This window comes from Hyperolius riggenbachi, chromosome 8 (genome assembly GCF_040937935.1).
Source record: "Hyperolius riggenbachi isolate aHypRig1 chromosome 8, aHypRig1.pri, whole genome shotgun sequence".
In the NCBI taxonomy this organism is placed as follows: Eukaryota; Metazoa; Chordata; class Amphibia; order Anura; family Hyperoliidae; genus Hyperolius; species Hyperolius riggenbachi.
Genome location: NC_090653.1, coordinates 136301810 through 136322946, shown reverse-complemented (window position 1 = coordinate 136322946; position 21137 = coordinate 136301810). Strand labels below are relative to the sequence as shown.

The window sequence follows — 21137 nt, the reverse complement described above, 5'->3', positions numbered from 1 at the left end:
GGGCCTTATCCCATCATCATCTTTCAGTGGTAGTCAGGGAGATGCTGGGAGGAGGCTCCAGCTAATCTTTCATACTGAGCACAGACCCTGCCCATCTACTTCCTGTGCTCCACAGGAGAGAGCAGAGGGGACATGGTAGGGGTCAGGAAAGCCGAAGAAGAAACTGCCCTGCTGGCAGCTCTACTTCGGGCCATTTGATAGACTTTTGCAATTGGAATTCTTGGGAACACAAAGAACAAATATGAAAACTGTGACTCCTATTCACCTCTTTTTACAATGAAAGAAATCTCTGTAATTCAGTTTTTTTACTTATTAAAAAAATACTAAATTACCAACATTCTCTTTAATGAAAGGACAAAACTGAAATAAAATGTCTCATGGGAAAATAAGGTGCCCAGTTTATGCTCAAAGGGTTTTATGTTTGCTGCATACAAATTAAAATGATTAGGAGTTGGTACATTGCGTATGACTCCAGCAACCAAAAGATTGCTTCTTGCTGCACAGTGAAAGCAGATATGACCTGAGCTCAACCACTATTGCAGAATACTTCCTTTTATCATGCAAAGTACATAATTGTGGTTAGACTCAAGTCAAATTTGCTTTTATGGTTCTTGACAAGGGAGGTGGATCACCCTTAGGGACCCTGCTGCTCATATGCCACATTCCATTCATTGGTGTAGCCTGCAGGACCACTACACTTTCTCACAGCACAGCCCATCCTGACACGGCCATTTCAGTAGGTATACAATACTCTCATTTTGGACCATTGATGCAAATTATGATGAGTTTATGGAAAAAGAAAATCTTTATTTTAAATATCTTATATTTCTATCTGTAGAGGATCAGGATTAATTATTCATACCGGAACTCATCTGTGGGTTTTCTACATCAACTCCTGAAATAAATTAGATCAAGATTTCATAAAGTAAATAAATTGCAAGACAAAAGTTTTAAATGGTTTATTTTCTGACTTGAGGGGGAAAAAAAATGAACAAAGAAGATGTACACATACAGTATAACCAGCAGAGGGCAGACATCTTCAGCATCGACTAATTTCAAAAATGACCGAAAATGTGAAACATGACACCATATAACATAATATTGCTGAAACGCTGCAAAATGTTGAATTTCCCAAAGCTGACACTCCAGCTGCTCATGTTTTATGGCTATGAAGACAGGTATGTTTATCCACACTGATAAATCTCTAATTACTTAGCCTGTACACAAATGCGGTTACCTGCAAAACATGCACAGCCCAGAGGACAGCTTCGGACACATCCGAGTTTAAGCTAAAGTATTATTCAAATATGCAAATTTGACTGTATGTTAGATTTCAAGGTATGTTCTACAAAAATCAGTATATGCCCACTCCAAGATAAAATCCATTTCGACGTAGCAGATATCCAGGCTTTGATTTATGTACGGGTGAATAGTACATACACAGAATACACTACCTTCAAGTTACATATAGCTTACAGGAAAACAATACTAAAGGCATTAACAGTGTCAACATTAATAATTAACACATTTCAGTGGTTAGTGCATAACGATGGCATTTGTCCAAAGGTTTGGTATGCACAGTTACTGTTCTGTTATATATGACATAAGTTATGGAACAGTCACATCAGTAGTGGTTAGTGCACAGCGATGGCATTTGTCCATGGGCTTATTATGCACAGTTACTGTTCTGTTATATATGACAATTTCTGAAACAAACAACAGGTACTGAGCAAAAAAGTCAGCTGCTGATTACTGCATGCACATGTTCAATAATGGCTCCTGCCTAACAGTATACATAGGCCCTGAATCACCTCATACAGTCAACTTTCCTTTTCACCTGGGTTTTTCCACTGGAGACAGTTTCTCATATTATCTGTGAAATACATTTTCAGCAAACAGAGGAAAAATACCAAAAAATAGTATTAAAAAGAACCATCAAACCTAAGGAAATTTGGGACTACCTATTTTGAGCCAATGTTCAGTTTCTGGTGTTTGAAAGGGTATTGTATTGATGAAGTGTGAAAACTCAGGAGAAAAGTTAACGCAAACCAGGTTAGATAGTTATCTTTGGAGAGGAAAGGCTCTGGATCCCATGGGAACTTTCTGGTCCTTGCACTGTCCCCACGTTCCACCAATGTCCTCCGTTAAGGGCCTGAGCCTACTAACGCAGTTGTGTCCGCTTTTCAGCAACACATCAATGTTACAGATGCTGAAAAGCGGACAGAAGCAGATACAACTGCGCACAACTGCGTTAGTGGGCTCAGGCCCCAAAAGTTATGTGCCTTACCTACACACTCTGCTCATAGTACTCGATATCTGCTGACCCTCATACTACGTGGAGGAGATAAAATTGGTAAATTATTGGCCAATCATAATTGAAAGTGTGTACCAAGCTTTACTATTTGCAGTAAATAATCCAATCAGTACTCCAGATGTACAAGGACTGAATCAAGAAATTATCCAAGCGGCCTGCCTTCCCAGGCTTCTACCAGTGTTGACCGTATTGGTCAACATGCATAATTCAGCAAACCTGGGCAAGATCAAATAATATTGAATTGTGTGGCAAAAGGCTAAAACCTTTGTAACACGCAAAAGTCTCTTATCAACAGTAAATGTGCTTCAAGCAGTATAATTCCACACAGACCCGCAAGTGTTACTCAACCTCAGATACTAGGCACGTGTGGTATCATTCAATACCTGACTGATCTATGAAACTATCAATAGCATTGACTTCTTGGTCAAAATTGATTGGTGCCTGGTGAACTCAACAGCTGCTTCTAAGGCATCTAAAAGATGGAGAGCTGTAGCTGCCGTGAAGACCTTCAGCCAGTACCATAGGGTGGTGTGGCTGGAAGTTTGTGTCAGTATCCTGATTTTCTGCAGCTGATGGGAAGGCGATTGCTGCCCTTCCAGGGGTTGCTTCCTGCTGGTCCTTCTAAAGTACCAACCAGATTTCTACTGTATATGAAACTTTGGTCAATCAACCCGTGGGTAGCAACACTGGGCCAGTAGCACATAAATGAGTTTTAAACATATATTGTATACTTGGGTTCACTATAAGATACATTAAAGTGTTTGGGTTTTAACAGCCATATTTTTTTCTGGTGCACATTTCTATGTACTGTATGGTGGTTTGCGCATAAAATCCCTAATCCAATTACAGTTGCCCCCCCCCCCCCCCAAAAAAAAGCTACTACAGACTGTCAGAATCAATGAAAGTAATTGTTTTTTTTTGCTCATCTCCTGGAGACAGTGTCCTAAGCATTCACTAATGTTTACAGATAACAGCTGTGTGGTTGTCCTGCTGTCCTTAGTTTCATTGCTACTATTTCACACTTCAGGTACAGGGAGGGGAGAAGTTGAGGAGCTGTGCTGTAATTGGCTGATGTTCTTGTGCCAATCATGATTCTCAGCCACATGCAATTACAGTGACTCAAAGCATTCTAAGCATCTTCTCTCACACAGGTTGGTAGATTACAGGACAGAGTGGCACCAACTTGTACCATTTACTGCACAGAAGAACCAGCAGTGCGTAACATCCAGGAATACAAATGCTCCTGCTAACAGCATTCACCTGAGATTCATTTTTGAGCAAGGGAAGAATGTGTACCGTGTCCTCCTCCTCACTCCTTCAAGCTCTGCCTGAGGCCTGACCTGACTGGTCATTCTGCCAAATCTTGCAGGAGAAAACCTAGACGAAGGCGTTTTACCTATGGCCTCTGTGCCCAGATAATAGCAATGAATAAGGGAAAAAGAGATTGCACTGAGGCTACCCCCAGCAGCGGCATGTGTGCAGCACCCCGAGTCATCACTTAGGTCACGCTTATCTAAGGCCATCCCTGTGTGTGACTGAAACTGCATGTATGTGCCAGTAGTAAGGAACATATTCAGAGGAGCATGGATTAAATAAAAGTACTCACTGTGGGTGTGTGCACATAACTCCAATCACAAATCCACTCATTCACCGACTTTCAAAAAACCCTTGCTATGGTTATACACAGCCCAGTGAAAAATTGCAAACTTGCCACCTAATAGCAGATACATGTTTATAAAGGCAACGTTTCTAGCATGGTCTTGAGCCTGAAAGAAGCCTGTAAACCAGCACCACGAGACCCGATTTATTTTCTCCTGAGCTGAAGAAAATTGAGGCACACTGGTGAATCTGCATGGATGTATTAACCCTTTAGCAGCCAGTTTAGAGGTTTGCAAGTGCTCCAGGCCAATTTATTTTAGCCCATTTTTTATTTGTACCATTACCCTGCTTCTAATTATTGCTACTGTGATGTGCATTTATGGCCACTTGTCACTAGAGGGCAGTGTGAGAAATAACAGAGGACTTCTGATTTCAGTTTCCACTATATTTTCTGCTAGTAGTGAGAGATCAAAGCACTTCAAGAATTTACAGCACAGCAAGTTCTACAGACTGAGTTCAAAAGCAGTACACTTATCTTAAACGAGATTACTCTATTGAAGTTGCTAATGGGTTAAAATTGTTGTAAATAGTTTGTAATGCTCACTTGAGTCATATCACAGTCGGGGTTGCTGAAAGGTTACCATAGCAAGGAAACAATTTTTTGCCACCTGATCGATAATTTAGTCAGCCAGGTTTTAAGGATTCATTATTTTCCCTAGCATTAAATATTCCCATAGCTGCATAGGTAGAGTAGAAGTATCTAGAGATAAACTATGCCTCTTTTATTCTCCTTAGCAGGGCTCCTAGACCTCCTCTAGCTACTTGTAATGGTGTCTTCTCCTCTTTGTTTTCTATATATATACTCGCTCCATGTTCAACTAGAAGTTTGGCTTCATCTGCTCTCTCTTCATCACATGCAAGATGGCTGAAAGACAGAAACACACCAGTGACATAGCTGCAGTCTAATTCTGAAATACAATCTTCATACAATACATGTTACATTCAGACTAATCTTACAGCTTAAAGCAGTATAAAACCCTGACATAATATTCAATAAAAACATGTTTCCTACTTTTTTTATGCCATACGGTTATCATATTTGCATTTGTGCATAATTATTATTATTCATTTAGAAATTACAAGTTCCCAAAAGTACAGTTTTTTGCTTTGAGAGCTGACATTGCATTTTATTAATAATGGTTTTTATTCATCATGTACTAAAGGCAGAAATGCTTTGAGTTTCTGTCTGTGTCCAGGAGCTTCTGCACAGTCAGAGAATGTGTCACAGTCCTTACTTGATACAATTAAGTAAACACAAGATATAATTATCTCCACTTTCGGATGCGTCCGGATTTCTCTGCACTAAACTTTCAATTCTTGTTTGTAACCCTTTGAATGCTGTTCTAGTAAAAAAAAATGCTGGTTGTATAGAATATGCTGTAAATTTTTTTAGGGTAAAGGAGAAATGCAGGTTTCATTCCGCTTTAACCACTTGATGACCCAGCCTTTACCCCCCCTTAAGGACCAGCGCTGATTTTGCTGATCTGTGCTGGGTGGGCTCTACAGCCCCCAGCACAGATCAAACACCAGGCAGAGGGACCAGATTGCCCCCCTTTTTTTCCCACTAGGGGGATGATGTGCTGGGGGGGGGGGTCTGATCACTCCTGCCTACGTGTGGCTGGCGGGGGGGCACCTCAAAGCCCCCTCCACCACAGGATTCCCCCTCTCCCTCTCCTCAGATCTGTGTCGCTGGTCCTGCAGCTGCCACTTTGCCGACGCGCGTTATGAGTGCGCGGTCGGCAAGTGGTTAAATACAAATTATACAGATTCAGCAGTATCAGAAAGAAAGTGCTCACAGCTCATCCACAGAATGTGCTAGATTAAGAAAGCGTATGTATATGAAGAGAAGGAATACCCTATATATCAGCAGCACATACCTAACAATTATATTCACAAACCACATCAAAAAAAAGTATTTAAAAACAATTACATCACATCAAAAACCACAATATCACAACTGGATAATTAGCATTGTCACAATATCATCCTATACAACAATTCAATAAGTCAATGTTTTTTGTTTCCACAATAATTCCTCTTGTACTTCGTCTTATCCTTTGGGAGACACCTATGTCATTTACCGTCAAAAAAAAAATAAATCACACACACACACACACACACACACACACACACACACACACACACACACACACACACACACACACACACACACATCTTTAGCTCCCTCCACATATTCTCAATAGGATTCAAGTCAGGACTCTGACTGGGCCACTCCAAAACGTTAATGTTGTTGATTGCTAACCATTTCTTCACCACTTTTTCTGTGTGTTTTGGGTCATTGTCATGCTGAAATGTCCACTGGTGCCCAAGGCCAAGTTTCTCTGCAGACTGCCTGATGTTGTCGTAGAGAATCCTCATGTATTGCTCTTTTTTTCATGGTGTCGTTTACTGTGATTAGGTTCCCTGGTCCACTGGCTGAAAAAAAACCCCCAAAGCATTAGGTTCCCACCACCATGTATGACAGTGTGGATGGTGCTCTTTGGGTTGAAGGCTTCTCCTTTTTTACGCCAAATGAAGAATCATCATTGTGACCAAACAATTCAATTTTTGTTTCATCTGACCATAACACACAAGACCAGAAGTCTCTTCTTTGTCCAGATGAGCATTTGTAAAGGCCAAGCATGCTTTTGTGTGCCTTATCTGGAGAAGTGGCGCCCTCCTTGGTCTGCATCAGTGGAACCCAGCAGTGTGCAGTGTCTTTTGGATTGTCTGACTTGAGACATTGCCACCAGAGCCCAGATTCACCAGGATGGCCTTGATGATGATCCTTGGATTCTTTTTTACCTCTATCACTATCCTCCTGGCCTGCACATGTGTCACTTTTGGCTTCTGACCACGTCCTCTGAGATTTTCCACAGTGCGGAAAATCTTGTATTTTTTTAATAATGCTTTGCACTGAAGCCACTGGAACTTGAAAACATTTAGAAATGGCCTTGTAGACCTTTCCTGACTTGTGAGCAGCCGCAATGCGCAGCCGCAGGTTCTTACTTAGCTTCCGCAGAGAGCTGCTGTTTTTCACCTGTTGAGTTGATTAAAAAGGCTGTTCCCAATTAATCTGGGTCAATCCTAATCCCAGGTCTGTGAGCATGGAGTAAACAAGGATCCTTATCTCAGCTAACAACCTCTAACCCCATTTAGATGGTCTGTTTGAATTAAGGCATCTTAAAGGGGAACTTCAGCCTAAACAAGGCTTAATTTGAATCCTTGTGCAGATTGTTTGATACTACTCCCTATATTGCCTGATGAAGCAGGGTTGAACCTGCGAAACGCGTTGCATTTCTTTTTGGAGTTCCTAATAAATGTGTTTGACTGTCTGAATCGCAGTCGTTGTCGTGTCTGCTTGAGGGAGGTAAGACCACCACTTCCTCCTTCAATTTTGCCATTTAAGTTGGTTTTTAAGCTCATTTAATCTAATCTTATACTTTTGGCGCCTCTGTTCATTGTATACAATTTTGAGTCCACCCTTGGTGGAGGGTTGCTACCCTTTCTTCCTGTCTACAGAGAGCGACTTCTTAATCCTGAGTGGGGTCAGGACAATCTCCCCACCTGCCTTTACAGTGGTTGCCTGCTGGTGACCCTGACATGTGAGTATCTAGCAATACAAACTTATTGCCACCTTGTCCAGTACGAATTACACTATTGGGGCTCTTGGTGTTCCCTGTTTTTATTTCAGCCTAAACAAACAGTCTATCATTAAGTTACATTAGTTATGTTAATTAGAATAGATAGGTAATATAATTTTTTACCCACCCTGTTTTAAAAGAACAGGCAAGTGTTTGTGATTCATGGGGGCTGCCATCTTTGTCATGGGGGTAGCCATCTTTTTGGTTGAAAAGAAGGGACAGGGAGCATAAGACACAGTTCCAACTGTCCTGTGTCCTGATAACCCCTCCCAGCTGCATGCGCTAGGCTTCAAATGTCAAATTCAAAATGTAAAAAAAAAAAAAAAAATTGCACCAAAACAGCAGAACGAGAACAACAACATCAGAAATCTTATCATGCTTTGCACAGCATCAGGGGGAAAATGCCCGGGCTGTTTTCTTCTGTGCAGCTAAAAATGTCTTGTATAAGAGAAACAAAGTTCTGATGCTGTGAAATTGTTAAAGAAGCACCAGGCCTTTTCAGTGCTGCTGAGTCGATTTATTGTCTGGAGGTTCACTTTAATGACATGTATTTATGCTTGAAAAAAATATCTGTTTTCCCTTTTGATGTTGCATGTATATAGCTGTCTGTACCACCAGCCTGCAAACTAATAGGATATAAGCCCGACGAAGGCTGCAAGGCCGAAAGCTTGCTTATTTTTATTCATGTTTAGTTAGCCAATAAATGGTATCATCCTGATTTAAAACTTCTTGCAATTAATCAGGGTAATTAGGATGCTTTAGAACAGCTTGGACTATTTGGAATGGTATAGAAGTGTGTGTGTGTGTGTGTGTGTGTGTGTGTGTGTGTGTGTGTGTGTGTGTGTGTGTGTGTGTGTGTGTGTGTGTGTGTGTGTGTGTGTGTGTGTGTGTGTGTGTGTGTGTGTGTGTGTGTGTGTGTGTGTGTGTGTGTGTGTGTGTGTGTGTGTGTGTGTGTGTGTGTGTGTGTGTGTGTGTGTGTGTGTGTGTGTGTGTGTGTGTGTGTGTGTAAAATGCCTTGACCGATTTGAACGACACTTGGTACACAGATCCCTTACTACCTGGGATGATATGTTCTGGGGGTCCCGCGTCCCCCCTGCACACCTGGGTGGGGCTACAAACAGCAAATCAGATTCCACCCATTCATGTCAATGGAAAAAATGAAAAAGGCTGCCATTCTCACCGTAATCAAGCCAGAGTCCCCACACTTGGCACAGTTGGTCACTTGGTGACTGAGGTTACAATTCCAGGAAAATTGGGCGGAGCATAAAACAGCCAATCAAATTTCAGCCATTCATTTTTAATGGGAAAATGTAAACTGCAGCCATTCTTAAACTGTTAATCGCAGGGTTTTCAAACTTAGCACACTTGGTCACTGGGTGAAGGAGATTAAGGTTCAAAAAAAGTGGGTGGAGCATACAACAGCCAATCAAAATTCACCTATTGATTTTCAAGGAGAATATTTAAACTGCTGCCATTCTTACACTGTTTATGGCAGAGGCTTCAAACTTGTCGGTCATTGGGAGACTGGGGTCCAAATTCACAAAGGGGCGGGGCCACAAAAAGCCAATCAGAGTTATTTGCTTAATAAACTGCTTCCATTCACACATTTTTGATGCCAGGAACCTGAAAGCTCACAAACTTGGTCATTGAGTGACTGTGTGTCAAGGTTACAAAAAGTGGGCGGAGCCAAAAACAAATTTCACTGGTCAAATATAAACTGCAGCCATTCTTACACTGTTAATGGCTAAGTTCTCAAACTTTGCACAGTTGGTCACTGGGTGACTGGGATTAATATTCAAGAAAATGAATGGAGCCTACAACAGCCAATCAAAATTCACCTGTTGATTTTCAAAGGTAATATTTAAATTGCTGCCACTCCTAAACTGTTAGTGGCAGATGCCTCAAACCTGGTACAGTTGGTCACTGGGTGACTAGGGTTCAAATTCAGAAAGGGGGTGGAGCCACAAACAGCCAATCAGATTTGATTAATTTCAATGGGAATATACAAATTGTTGATACCAAGGACACCAAAAGGTCATAAACTTGGTAATTGAGTGACTGTAAGTCAAGGTTAGAAAAAGTGGGCGGCGACAACAACTACATTTTTAACATGGGAAAATATAAACTGCAACCATTCTTACACTGTTAATGGCAGGGTTCCCAAACTTGACACAGTTGGCCACTGGGTGACTGGGATTAAATATTTAGAAAATGGGTGGAGCCTATTACAGCCAACCAAAATTCACCTGTTGATTTTCAAGGGTAATATTTAAATTTCTGCCACTCTTAAACTGTTAATAGCAGATGCCTCAAACCTGGTACAGTTGGTCACTGGGTGACTGGGGTTCAAATTCAGAAAGGGGGCGGAGCCACAAACCTAATTGAGTGGCTGTTTTCACTAGGAAAATATAAACTGCAGCCCTTCTTACTCTGTTAATGGCAGAGTTTCCAAACTGTGCCCAAATGGTCACTGGATGACTGAAATTAACGTTCAGGGAAGTGGGTGGAGCCTATAATATCAAAATTCACCTGTTGATTTTCAAGGTGAATATTTAAATTGCTGCCGTTTCTACACTGTTAATAGCAGATGCCTCAAACCTGCTACAGTTGGTCATTGGGTGATTGGGGTTCTAAATGCTGGAGAGGGGCGGACTCACAAGCTGCCAGCCTGATTTATTTAATTTCTATGGGAATATAAAAATTAATGATGTCAAAGCTCACAACAAACTTGGTCATTGAGTGTTTGTGTGTTAGGGTTCGAAAAAGTGGGTGGAGCCGACACAAGCCAAATACATACCCGGGCAACGCCGGGTCACCAGCTAACACACACATTATATATATATATATATATATATATATATATATATATATATATATATATATATATATATATATATATTTTGTGTGTGTGTAAAATTGGCAAATTGGCAAAAATGGCAATGGTGGTTGTATGCCTTAAAAAGCTGCGTGAAGTATTGCACAAATAATATATCTATTAACACGCGCTGCACATCCCAATGGTTACATATTTATTGACTTTTAATAGCAATTTAATAAAATGCAGAGTTGCATGCAAGATACCGTTCATGCTTGTCTCTCACACACAAGCACACCCCATACACTCACAGAAGGGCCCTTCTGATCTATAATGTTGGGTTTTCTAGAAATGTAATAGTTTCCTTAGAGATATTGTCGTGTTTGTATTTGTCTTCCCACTGTTAGGGTTTCGTTAACCGGGGACTACCTGTAGTCAATTTCAATTAGTCAAATAGACTTGAGGCAGCCAGTATTTGTCAGGTGATGACAGCTCAGAGCACACCTCTTTACTCTCGTTAGTATGCGTTATTTAGCATACTGTTGCTTTTTGATCTTTTCAAACTAGCCTCATTCTCCTCTGACCACTGATATCTAAAAGCCAATTTTGTCCACAAAACTGGCCCTCCCTGGATATTTTCTCTGTTTTCAGACCATTCCCTGTAAACTCTAGAGATGGTTGTACATGAAAATCCCAGTAGATCAGCAGTTTCTGAAATACTCAGATTAGCCCTTCTAGCACAAACAACCATGTCACTTAAATCCCCTTTCCATTTATGTCTGCATCCAGCAATGAATTTCCAAAATAGATAGGACGTTCAAATTGACTTCTTTACAACCATGGCCATGATACTCTAGACTCTAGAGTATCATGGCCATGGTTGTAAAGAAGTCAATTTTAACTTCCTATCCATTTTGGAAATTCAAAAGTGTTCCTTCTCTGTGTGGCTGATTTCTTGTACAGGAAGTTGATTATTCCTAGGCAGTCCGTACTCTTGAGTCTAGAGCATACATGTCAAACTCCGGCCCGTGGGCCAAATCTGGACCTCAGAACCATTCAATTTGGCCCCCAAGTGGTTTCCCCACTTTGCGTTATGTTTGGCCCTCTCTAGACTACCAGGGAAGCTGTATTCGAGGTGAAACACTAGAACACTTGGGAAACCATATGAAGGAGGTAGAGGAAAGCACTAAACCCCCAGGGAACTGTATAGGGGAGGGTGGGGGTCACTAGACACCAGGGAACTGTATAGGGAAGGGAGGAGGACCACAAGACACCAGGGAACTGTATACAGCAGGAAGGTGGCCATTAGACACCGTCACGCCTCTTATGCGCTGAGCCAATCAAAGCACCAGCTCACCGGGAAGCGCGAGATCTCGTAAGCAGGGGAGAGAAGCAGCGCATCCTGACAGCCGAGCACTCGTTAGAGACGAGCACTGCTCACGGTGACACAGCATCATCAGCCGCGCAGGAGTAATTTATTTTACTTCAGCATGGTGACAGCGGGGCAAGCAATCTCACCAGCCGGGCGGTAATTACATTAACCCGGGCGCTCCGCCCGGCTGATTGATCCCAGGGAGAACACTGGGTGAGCATACAAACTCAGTAAGATAGCGTCTTGGCAAGGGTCACCTGGGGTGTACACAGCACATGTGAAATGTGTTAATAAATGGCAGACCTCTCTAACAGATGTGATACTATATCAGGTATTCATTTGAACGTGCTACTTACAGTGGAGTATTGCCTTCAATGTCTTGTATATTAGTTGATGCTTTGTGTTTTAAGAGGATTTCAACAATTCTCAAGTTGCCTTTGGAGGCTGCTCGATGGAGTGGTGTGGAGTCCAGCTTGTCTTTAGCATCAGGGGAAGCTCCATTTTCAAGAAGCATAAGTGCAATCTGCAAAGACCAAGAACAGTCAAGTGTCTAAAAAGTGATATAAAAAAGAAAAGGAACCTGGAAGCTTATTATTTAGTATTTATATAGCTCCAAGATCTTCTGCAGCGCTTAGAAGATTATATAGTCTTGTCACTAGATGTCCCTCAGAGGGGCTCACAATCGAATCCCTATCAAATGTCCATCGCATTCTAAGGCCAATTTTTAGGGGGAAGCTAATTAACTTTTCTGCATGTTTTTGGGATGTGGGAGGAAACCAGAACGACCAGAGGAAACCAACACAGACAGGGAAAGAACATAGAAACTCTGTGCAGATAGTGCCCTGGCTGGGATTCAAACTGGAGGCCCTGCGCTGCAAGGCAAAAGTACTATTAACTACACCACCGTGTTGCCCATGGTTTGCTACATTTGGTTTACTACATTTCTCTGCAAAAAAGTAATGCTAATAATACCTCATGCTTGTTTTTAGATGCTGCATAGTGCAGAGGAGTGCAGCCATTTTGATTAGTGGCATTTATTTGAGCTCCCTTCCCGATTAAAGCTCTGACAATGTCCGTACGGCCAGCAGAGGCAGCAATGTGAAGAGGAGTCCATCCTGCCTGAGACAAAACACAGAAGGAAAACATTAATAACTACTTGAAAACCATTTCTTATGAAAGAGTGTACAGATAATGGTGTCTGAGGCCCTGTTCACAATGGTCAGTTGCGATGCAGAATAATTCTGCATGTCAACACATTGCCCATACAATTCTATGGGCCGCCTGTTCCTAGTAACGGATCGCGTTATTCTAACTCGCTGCACGCAGGCTTTGTATTAAAGTCTATGGCCAGTCTCCATTGCAGTTCACAGTTATTAAAACGTGTGAGTTATGCAAATGACCACTGTGAACCTAGCCTTAAAGGGACTCCAAGCTCATCACGGCAGCCGGCGTGGAAGTACGGCGCATGCGCGCTTTAATCGCGCATGCGCAGTACTTTCACGTCGGCCGCCGTGATGACGGCAGCCGTGTCATACCAGGAAGAAGGAGCCAGACACTCGGCCGAGTGTCGCCGGGTTGCCACCGTCCAGCCATTCCGGAGCGGGTCCTAGGAGAGGAGCCAGGACACCGTCGTGGGACCTCCCGACCAGCGCTGGACTAAAGAAAGCCCCGGGTGAGTACTATTTTACTTTTTAAGTAGAGCTCGGAATCCCTTTAAAGTTGAACAGCTGGGATATCCTGATATGAGTGTTATTAATAAAGTTTATTCATAAAGCACTAACATATCAAGCAGCGCTGTACAATAGATAAGGGAGACATTACAACATTAAACAATGTTACACAGGGGCATTACAGCATTAAACAATGGTACACAAAATAGTGATGTATCAATTACATGGGGGGGGGGGGCTGATTGCAATGTAGGGATAAATATAGCAGGCAAGTCACTGATTCCATATGGTGGTGGAGAAGACCACACGGTGAGGAGAGCCATGCCAAATAGGCTTATAATCTAAGGGATGGGGAGTGGGCCAACCAGTATAAAAAAGGGGTGAAGAGTATATCCAAGAGAGGGGGTTGGAGATATAAATATGGTTGGTAAGCAATGGTGAACCGCTAGGTCTTTAAAGCAGGGCTGTGGAGTCGGAGTCGTGGAGTCGGGGCAATTTTGGGTGCCTGGAGTCGGAGTTGGGATAAAATGCCCCTACTCCGACTCCTAATGAATTCAAACTGTAATTAGAATAGAAAATATGATAAAATGTTCTATTTCTCAGATAATAGTCATCATAGATAATTTATACATACAGTAATAGCTGTGCTTAGTCCACAAAAATGAAATAAACCAATTCAAATTAGTTACTTACTTGTGCTGCTTCAATAAAGCAGTCCCCGTATTTTTAAAGACAGATATACACATCTGATTGTGACTGTATATATGATGTGTACACAGAAATCTCTTATATATACTAAATAACATCTATGCTGTAGGTATAAAGCCCAATGTGTAGCCGTGTCACTAACAGAGATGGTCAATGAGATGGAAACAATTCTGCGTTGATTCTGATTTATGCAAATATACGCACTCTTTGCTCATGAAATCAAATCATTTGATGTGTTGTTAAAATTTGGTTTGGTGACTACGAATTAAATGGTACCTGAGAAGGATGAAAATAAAAGTTGTTTTCTTTTATACATACCTGGGGCTTCTTCCAGCCCCCTTCAGGCTAATCAGTCCCTCGCTGTCCACCTCCACCACCTGGATCTTCTGCTATGAGTCCTGGTAATTCAGCCAGTCAGCGCAGTCCGGCCGCATGCCGCTTCCACAGCCAGGAGTGCTTTGCAGGTGTAGTACACTCCCGGCGCCGGAGTGCATGCGCACTACGCCAGACTGGCTCAAGTACCTGGACTCATAGCACAAGATCCAGGTGGTGGAGGACAGCGAGGGACTGATTAGCCTGAAAGGGGCTGGAGGAAGCCCCAGGTATGTATAAAACTTTAATTTCATCTGTCTCAGGTTTACTTTGTTACACAGTAGTACTATACTCTACATATGCACTCTCCACAGAGCTGCAGGGAATCCAGTGAGAATGTTGTCCACATTGAACACAGAGGAGTTGTCTATCACCTATAAACCTGGTTCAGATTGTGCATGAAGAATGTGTAATAGAGGAAGAATCCCCTCATTCTCCTGCAGACTACCTGCACATTACTCTTACATGTACCCACAGTTACATTGCCTAGGGCCTGATAGATGTTCTTTGTTCCGGTCTGTACCTTTTACAAGTACTCTTGCCAAGGACTAGTTTTAGTCTATGACTAAAGGGAATAAATATGGCTGTCTCCATATCCTTCTCACTTCAGTTGTCTTAAAATTCCTAAGCGTTGGCAGTTAAGAGACGAATTTCATGTTACATACTTTCAATCAACAAGATAGTAATATGCAAATTAGAGGAGTCAGAGGAATCCTAAACTGAGGAGTCGGAGGATTTTTGTACCGACTCCACAGCCCTGCTTTAACCCTCTGGGCGATACAATTATATCGCCCAGGAGGTGGCGCAGCACTATTTTTTTTAAATTTTTAATTTTTTAAATCATCCCCCTCACCCACTCCGATCGCCTTCGGCGATCAGAGTAAGCAGGAAATCCCGTTCAGAACGGGATTTCCTGCTGGGCTTCCCCGGTCGCCATGGCGACGGGGCGGGATGACGTCACCGACGTCTTGGACATCGTGACGTCAGAGGGAGTCCCGATCCATCCCTCAGCGCTGCCTGGCACTGATTGGCCAGGCTGCGCAAGGGGTCGGGGAGGGGGGGGGGGGGGCTGCGCGGCACGGCGAGCGGAAGTTACACGCAGCTAGCAACGTGCTAGCTGCGTGTAACAAAAAAAATAAATTATGCAAATCGGCCCACCAGGGCCTGAGAAATCCTCCTGCGCGATATACCCCGAGCTCAGCTCGGGATTATCGCTCAGGAGGTTAAAGGATACCCAAGTTGAACACCTACGTGCAAATGGAGGCTTCAGGTATGTATGGGCAGGAGACAACAACTCCTCCTGTTCACCTTCATCTCCACCTCCTCTGTTCTAGTGTAAAAGTAATTCCCCCCAAGTTGTGGCCAGATCACAAACTAATGCGCAAGCACTGGCCCAGTGATCACACATCCTTTATCATGTTCCCATAGCTGGAAGAGCTGTGAATACATGCTATGCAACGACTTATAGTGAAGGCCAGCATTTGTGCAGTAGTGTGCGACCCGGCCAACTTGGCACACTTAAAGGGGCTTTGACACAAGAACGGAGAGGGGTGTAGAAGTGTTGGGCATAATGACTTCTGGCCATACATGCCTCAAGCCTCCATTTGTGCAAAGGAGTTCAGTTCAGGTGTCCTTTAAGGCCTGTTTGAATGAGTTATAGGTGGAGGTGAGCCAGGTGAGGGGAGGGAGGTCCATAGAGTAGCGGCTGCTCTGTAGAAATCCTGGAGCCTTGCGAGTGAGCAAGTGATGCGAGAGGCGGACATCTGTAAAGTGTTGAAGGAGCAGAAAGAGCAGGAAGGGAAGTAGCTCTGGATGAGATCCGAGATGTATGAAGGATTTGTATGCCAGGCAGACCAGTTTAAATTCATTTCTGAGAGGGGCATGGAGCCAGTAAAGGGACTTGTGAAGGGGGTAGCTGAAGAGGAGCAGCAGGAGGAGTGAATGAGCCTGGCAGCTGCGTTTATAATGGATTGTAGGGGTCATGAGTTGTGCATCCGACCTGATACATGCTTCAAAATAAATAATAAGCTATCAATGGGTAGCTTGCAATGGATTTACATTTCTTCTGTTTGTTTAAATTTTATCTAAACCCATTTTGATACAAGAAAGGTTAGTTAGATTTGGATGGCTGAAGTAGGATTTGTCCTAATTCAGGCTGAGCTGCAGAAAGCAAATTTTTCCTGCAAATCTCCAATCTGTTTGCGGGTAAAATGTATAGAGGATAGCAGGGCTGCAAGCCTCCAGCCCCCTTATCAGTTCACAAGGCTTTTTCTCCACTGATGATTGCATTAACCTATATGTCATCTACCACATTTTTGTATACACTGCCAAAAATAAAAAGCATGGATCGGGTGATATAAACCTTCTTTTTATGCTAAAAACAATGAAAAATAAAAACTTACATCATCTTTTCCATTGACTGGTACACCAAGTTGAAGTAAATAATCAGCTACTTCAGTATGGCCAGCAGAACAGGCCCAGTGGAGGGGCGTCCGGTCATCCTAAACCAAATCAGCATGGAGAGAAAAGACATTGGCTCACAAGTGGGAAGCATAAAACATTAAAAAAAAAATCTACTTGAACTTATACATGGTAATACAGTAGATTCCCTTTATAGTAAATTCCAAGGGACCAGGAAAAGTAGCTTACTAGATGATAAGTTTATCAGAATTGGTCATACATTGTATATTCATACAGACACATTTGCTGGGACCTCAGAACTGAGTTTACTATATCAGAGTTTACTTTAACAAGATTCTACTGTATTATGATATTTACGATATATAGCACTGACATTTTCTGTAGCACTTTACAGAGAACACACTCGCCAATAACTGTCCATCTGAGGAGCACAAAATGTAATCCCTACTGCCTATCATTGTCTAAGGCAAACTGTTGTGGCGAACCAAATGTCTTATCAGTATGTTTTTGGGATGTGGGAGGAAATCCTCCCACATCCCAAAATGTGCTGCAAGGTAAAAGTGATATCCATACATACCTAGGGCAACATCCATCTCAGGGTATTTTTTTTTCCCCAAAAACCCATGTGAAAAAATCTACTCCCCTACTACATATGCATTTCCCATTGAAATACAATATGCAAAAAATGCAATTGTATCTAGGAAACTGCTGCATGTTGCTATACTTTTATTCTGCAGCTTGGTGGCATAGTGGTTAGCGCTCTTGCCTTGCAGCACTGGCTCCCTGGTTTGAATCCCAGCCAAGGCAACATCTGCACTGAGTTTGTATGTTCTCCCCGTTTATGCATGGGTTTCCTCCGGGCATTGAGGTTTCCTTCCACATCCCAAAAACAGACAAGTTAATTAGCTTCCACCTGAATTAGTCATAGACTACGATATACACATAGACATATGACTATGGTAGGGATTAGATTGTGAGCCCCTCTGAGGGAAGTTATGTGACAAATCAATATACTCTGTACAGCGCTGCAGAAGATGCCAGCGCTACATTAATACTAAATTATAATAATTCTGCAAAAACAAATGTAGTAGAAAAGGGCCTATAGACTTATTGTTTCCATAGGCATCCACCTAGTATGCCTTGTCAGGAAAGGTTGCGCAAGCTGAGAGTTTGGGTAACAGCATTGCAGGGATCGGAGCGGACACCGAATGCAATGGACATATTAGCACAGTTCTGAACGGGTCCTATGACTAACCTCCGTGGCGGTATGAATATTTCCAGATTCTAGGGTCTTTTTCAAACGGTTCAAACCTAAAAATCCGGAAAAATAAAATCATGCCGCCAGAGTCTCTGCAGCAGCTCCTGCTCTCACTCACCTCCCTGGGCTCCAGCGCTGCAGTTTTCCCTCCGTCCTCCAAGTGGCGCTGTAACTCTGTAGTGAGATTGATGACAGAAATCTCACCAGAGTTAATCAGAGCCTCAGAGGACAGGCGAGATGTAGCCATTCTCCTCGGAGGAGAATGGCTACTGACGTCTGGATCCCCCGTGAGGTGAGTAAAAGCGCCCGGGATTACCACCAGGGAGGTTAACAAGGTTTAGGCGCTAGTGCACTTTAGGGGACCCAGTAGGAAACCTCATAGGGAAATTCCACTAATGCAATTGGGTGAATGGCACCCTCTAACTTTTAGGTTTCACATAGGTTGTAGTAAACCACTTGACAATATCGCTCGTGCTGTAAAGGGTGCTGTGATTGGAGAACTGTTCCCCATGAGGTTTCCTGCTGGGTCCCCCAAGTAGACTAGTGCCAAAGTTTAAAAGTTCCACTTTAAAAGTACACATCCGAGCAAGTTAAAAATACAAAATCCACTTACCTAGGGCTTCCTCCAGCCCCTGTCAGCCGTTCTGTGCCCTCGTTGCAGCTCCGCTCACTGCTGGTGGGTCCCCTCCGGCACAGGATTACTGCTGCGCCTGCGCGAGCGTCTCTCAGAGTCACACTGACGTCATCTGGACTGTACAGCACAGGCGCTGAACTACTGCGCCTGCGCTGTACAGTCCAGATGACGTCAGTGCGTACAGTGAGCCGCACGCTGGAGCGCAGAGGAAGCCGACCTGGCAAGGTAAGCTTCTCCAGTGGAGGGGACTGGGAGCCACCGATGCTGCGGCAAGAGCACAGGACAAATGCAGGTAAGTGGATTTTTTATTTTTAAATTCCTCGGACCTTCCCTTTAAAGAGACTCTGTATTAAAAAAAAGCCCTCTGAGGGATACGTACCTCGGGAGAGGCAAGCCTCAGGATCCCTCCCCTGTATCTTCAGGGAATCCAGCGCTGGCTCCTCTGAAATCCCCCCCCCCCCCCCCGACAAGCAGAGATTTACTTACCTCTCTGCGATCCTGCGCAGGTGCACTAGCGGCTCTTCGTTCAGGCTAGGCGGAGATAGCCGAACTCAGTCGTATCCGCTATCCTGCGCAGGCACAAATGACTCGCACCTGCGCAGTAGAGTGGATCAATTGCGTTCGGCTATTTCCACATTAACCCAAATGAAGAACGGCTAGTGTGCCTGCGCAGGATCACAGTAGGTAAATATTTACCTTACCGCGTTTCGGGGGGGTCCCGGCAAAGTAAAGGAGAGACGGAGGAGGACGGGGAAGCCTCATTAGGATCCAGAGGCTTCCCCCTCCCTAGGTAAGTATCCCCCAGAGTTTTTTATTCATTTTTTTTTTAAATACAGATACTCTTCAAAATGAGCACATACAATTTGGAGCAACTAATAATTGAATGTGATAAGCAGGTAAAAAGCATTTGGCACTAGCCTACTTTAGGCGGAGCAGTGCTTTTTAGCGCTGCTAGATTTGGCCGCAGCCGGCGCCTCCATAGACTTCAATAGGAATCACTCCTATTGAAGCGCTCAGTGAGTAACGTCGGCTCCGTCAGAAGACGGAGCCGAGGTTGCTTAAAAACATAATAATTCGGCCTCCAGCAATCGCTGGAAGCCGAATTATTTAATTCCCCCACTATCCATGGCGGCCTGGAGGGGGAATAGTAATTAAATCGGCCCGGACTTGTGCAGAAGCAGGATCAGCTATATACCGCTGTATCCTACGCCCAAGTCTACCGGCGCCGATTTCAAATGTACTCACTTTAGGGGACCCAACAGTAAACCTCATAGGGAAATTCTGCTAATGTTTTTGGGTGGACAGCACCTTCTTGAAATGCTAGGTTTCCAATGGGTTGTAGTAAATTACGCCCACACTATTTTGCCAATAACAATGTAGGCTAGCGCCAAGCATTTCATTTAAAAGTTGCTTAGTGTTTAAATACCTGGATATCTTCAAATGTGTGCCTATCCTGGAAAAGCTGTGAGGCCTGGGACCCACTAGAAAGCACAAATCATTATCACAATCGCTAAAAATTTGTGGTAGCGCCTTGCAAGTAATTTTGGGAGCGATTCCACTGCTTCTATACAATACATTAGAATGGAAACACTCCCAAAATGCTTCATGTTCTGCGATTGCGATTTGCCTAATCGCAATCGCTCTAGTGGAGTCTGTCCCATCCATTTACATTGGCAGAGCATTTAGGGATATCGCTGGCTATTGAAAGCAAGCCCTAAATGCTAAAAAAAAACAAAAAAAAAACGCTCTAGTGGGTTCCAGCCCTGACAGCGGCACAGTTTGCTAAAGTGAACGATCCCTTTAAACAAATCGAACAAAATCCCTGCTTGATCTGCTTACCAATGACTGATTTAGCTATACAATCCAGATAGGGAAGAGTTGAACACTGATATATCGGAGATGAGTAGTTCTCCAGAAGCTGGAAATCACTGAGTGTCAGAACTTTACAGCACAGTGCTGCTATTTACTTCCAGTAAGCAGGAAATGTATGCTGCACAGCTTTGGCTACACTCACCTGGTCAGTCTTGACAGCCAGGGACTTATCTCCCAACACTTGGCTCTTCAGCTCTTCCAGATGCCCCCCATAAGCCAGGTTACATACCTCCACATCAGACACCCTCACCTCCTCCATGCTGACAAAGGAAAAGCACCGCCGGCTGCAGACAGCCAATCACGAACTGGCTGCAGGGTGACGACAGAACAAAGTGTCAGGCTTTGCCGCACGGACTTATGGTAAATGTAGTTAGCGGCCCGGGACTCGGAATTGACTT

At 43.4% G+C, this 21137-nt stretch overlaps 1 protein-coding gene across 1 annotated transcript; it reads right to left on the bottom strand.

Moving 5' to 3' along the window:
• Positions 1-944: 944 nt before the first annotated feature.
• PSMD10 (proteasome 26S subunit, non-ATPase 10) lies at positions 945-21129 on the bottom strand. The gene is made up of 5 exons (XM_068251147.1): positions 20882-21129; positions 16957-17055; positions 12777-12923; positions 12161-12327; positions 945-4838 (listed from the first exon to the last, which is right to left on the bottom strand). Exons 1-5 carry the CDS (start codon positions 20996-20998, stop codon positions 4685-4687), a joined length of 684 nt encoding a protein of 227 aa, XP_068107248.1. The 5' UTR covers positions 20999-21129; the 3' UTR covers positions 945-4684.
• Between the last annotated feature and the right edge of the window lie 8 nt (positions 21130-21137).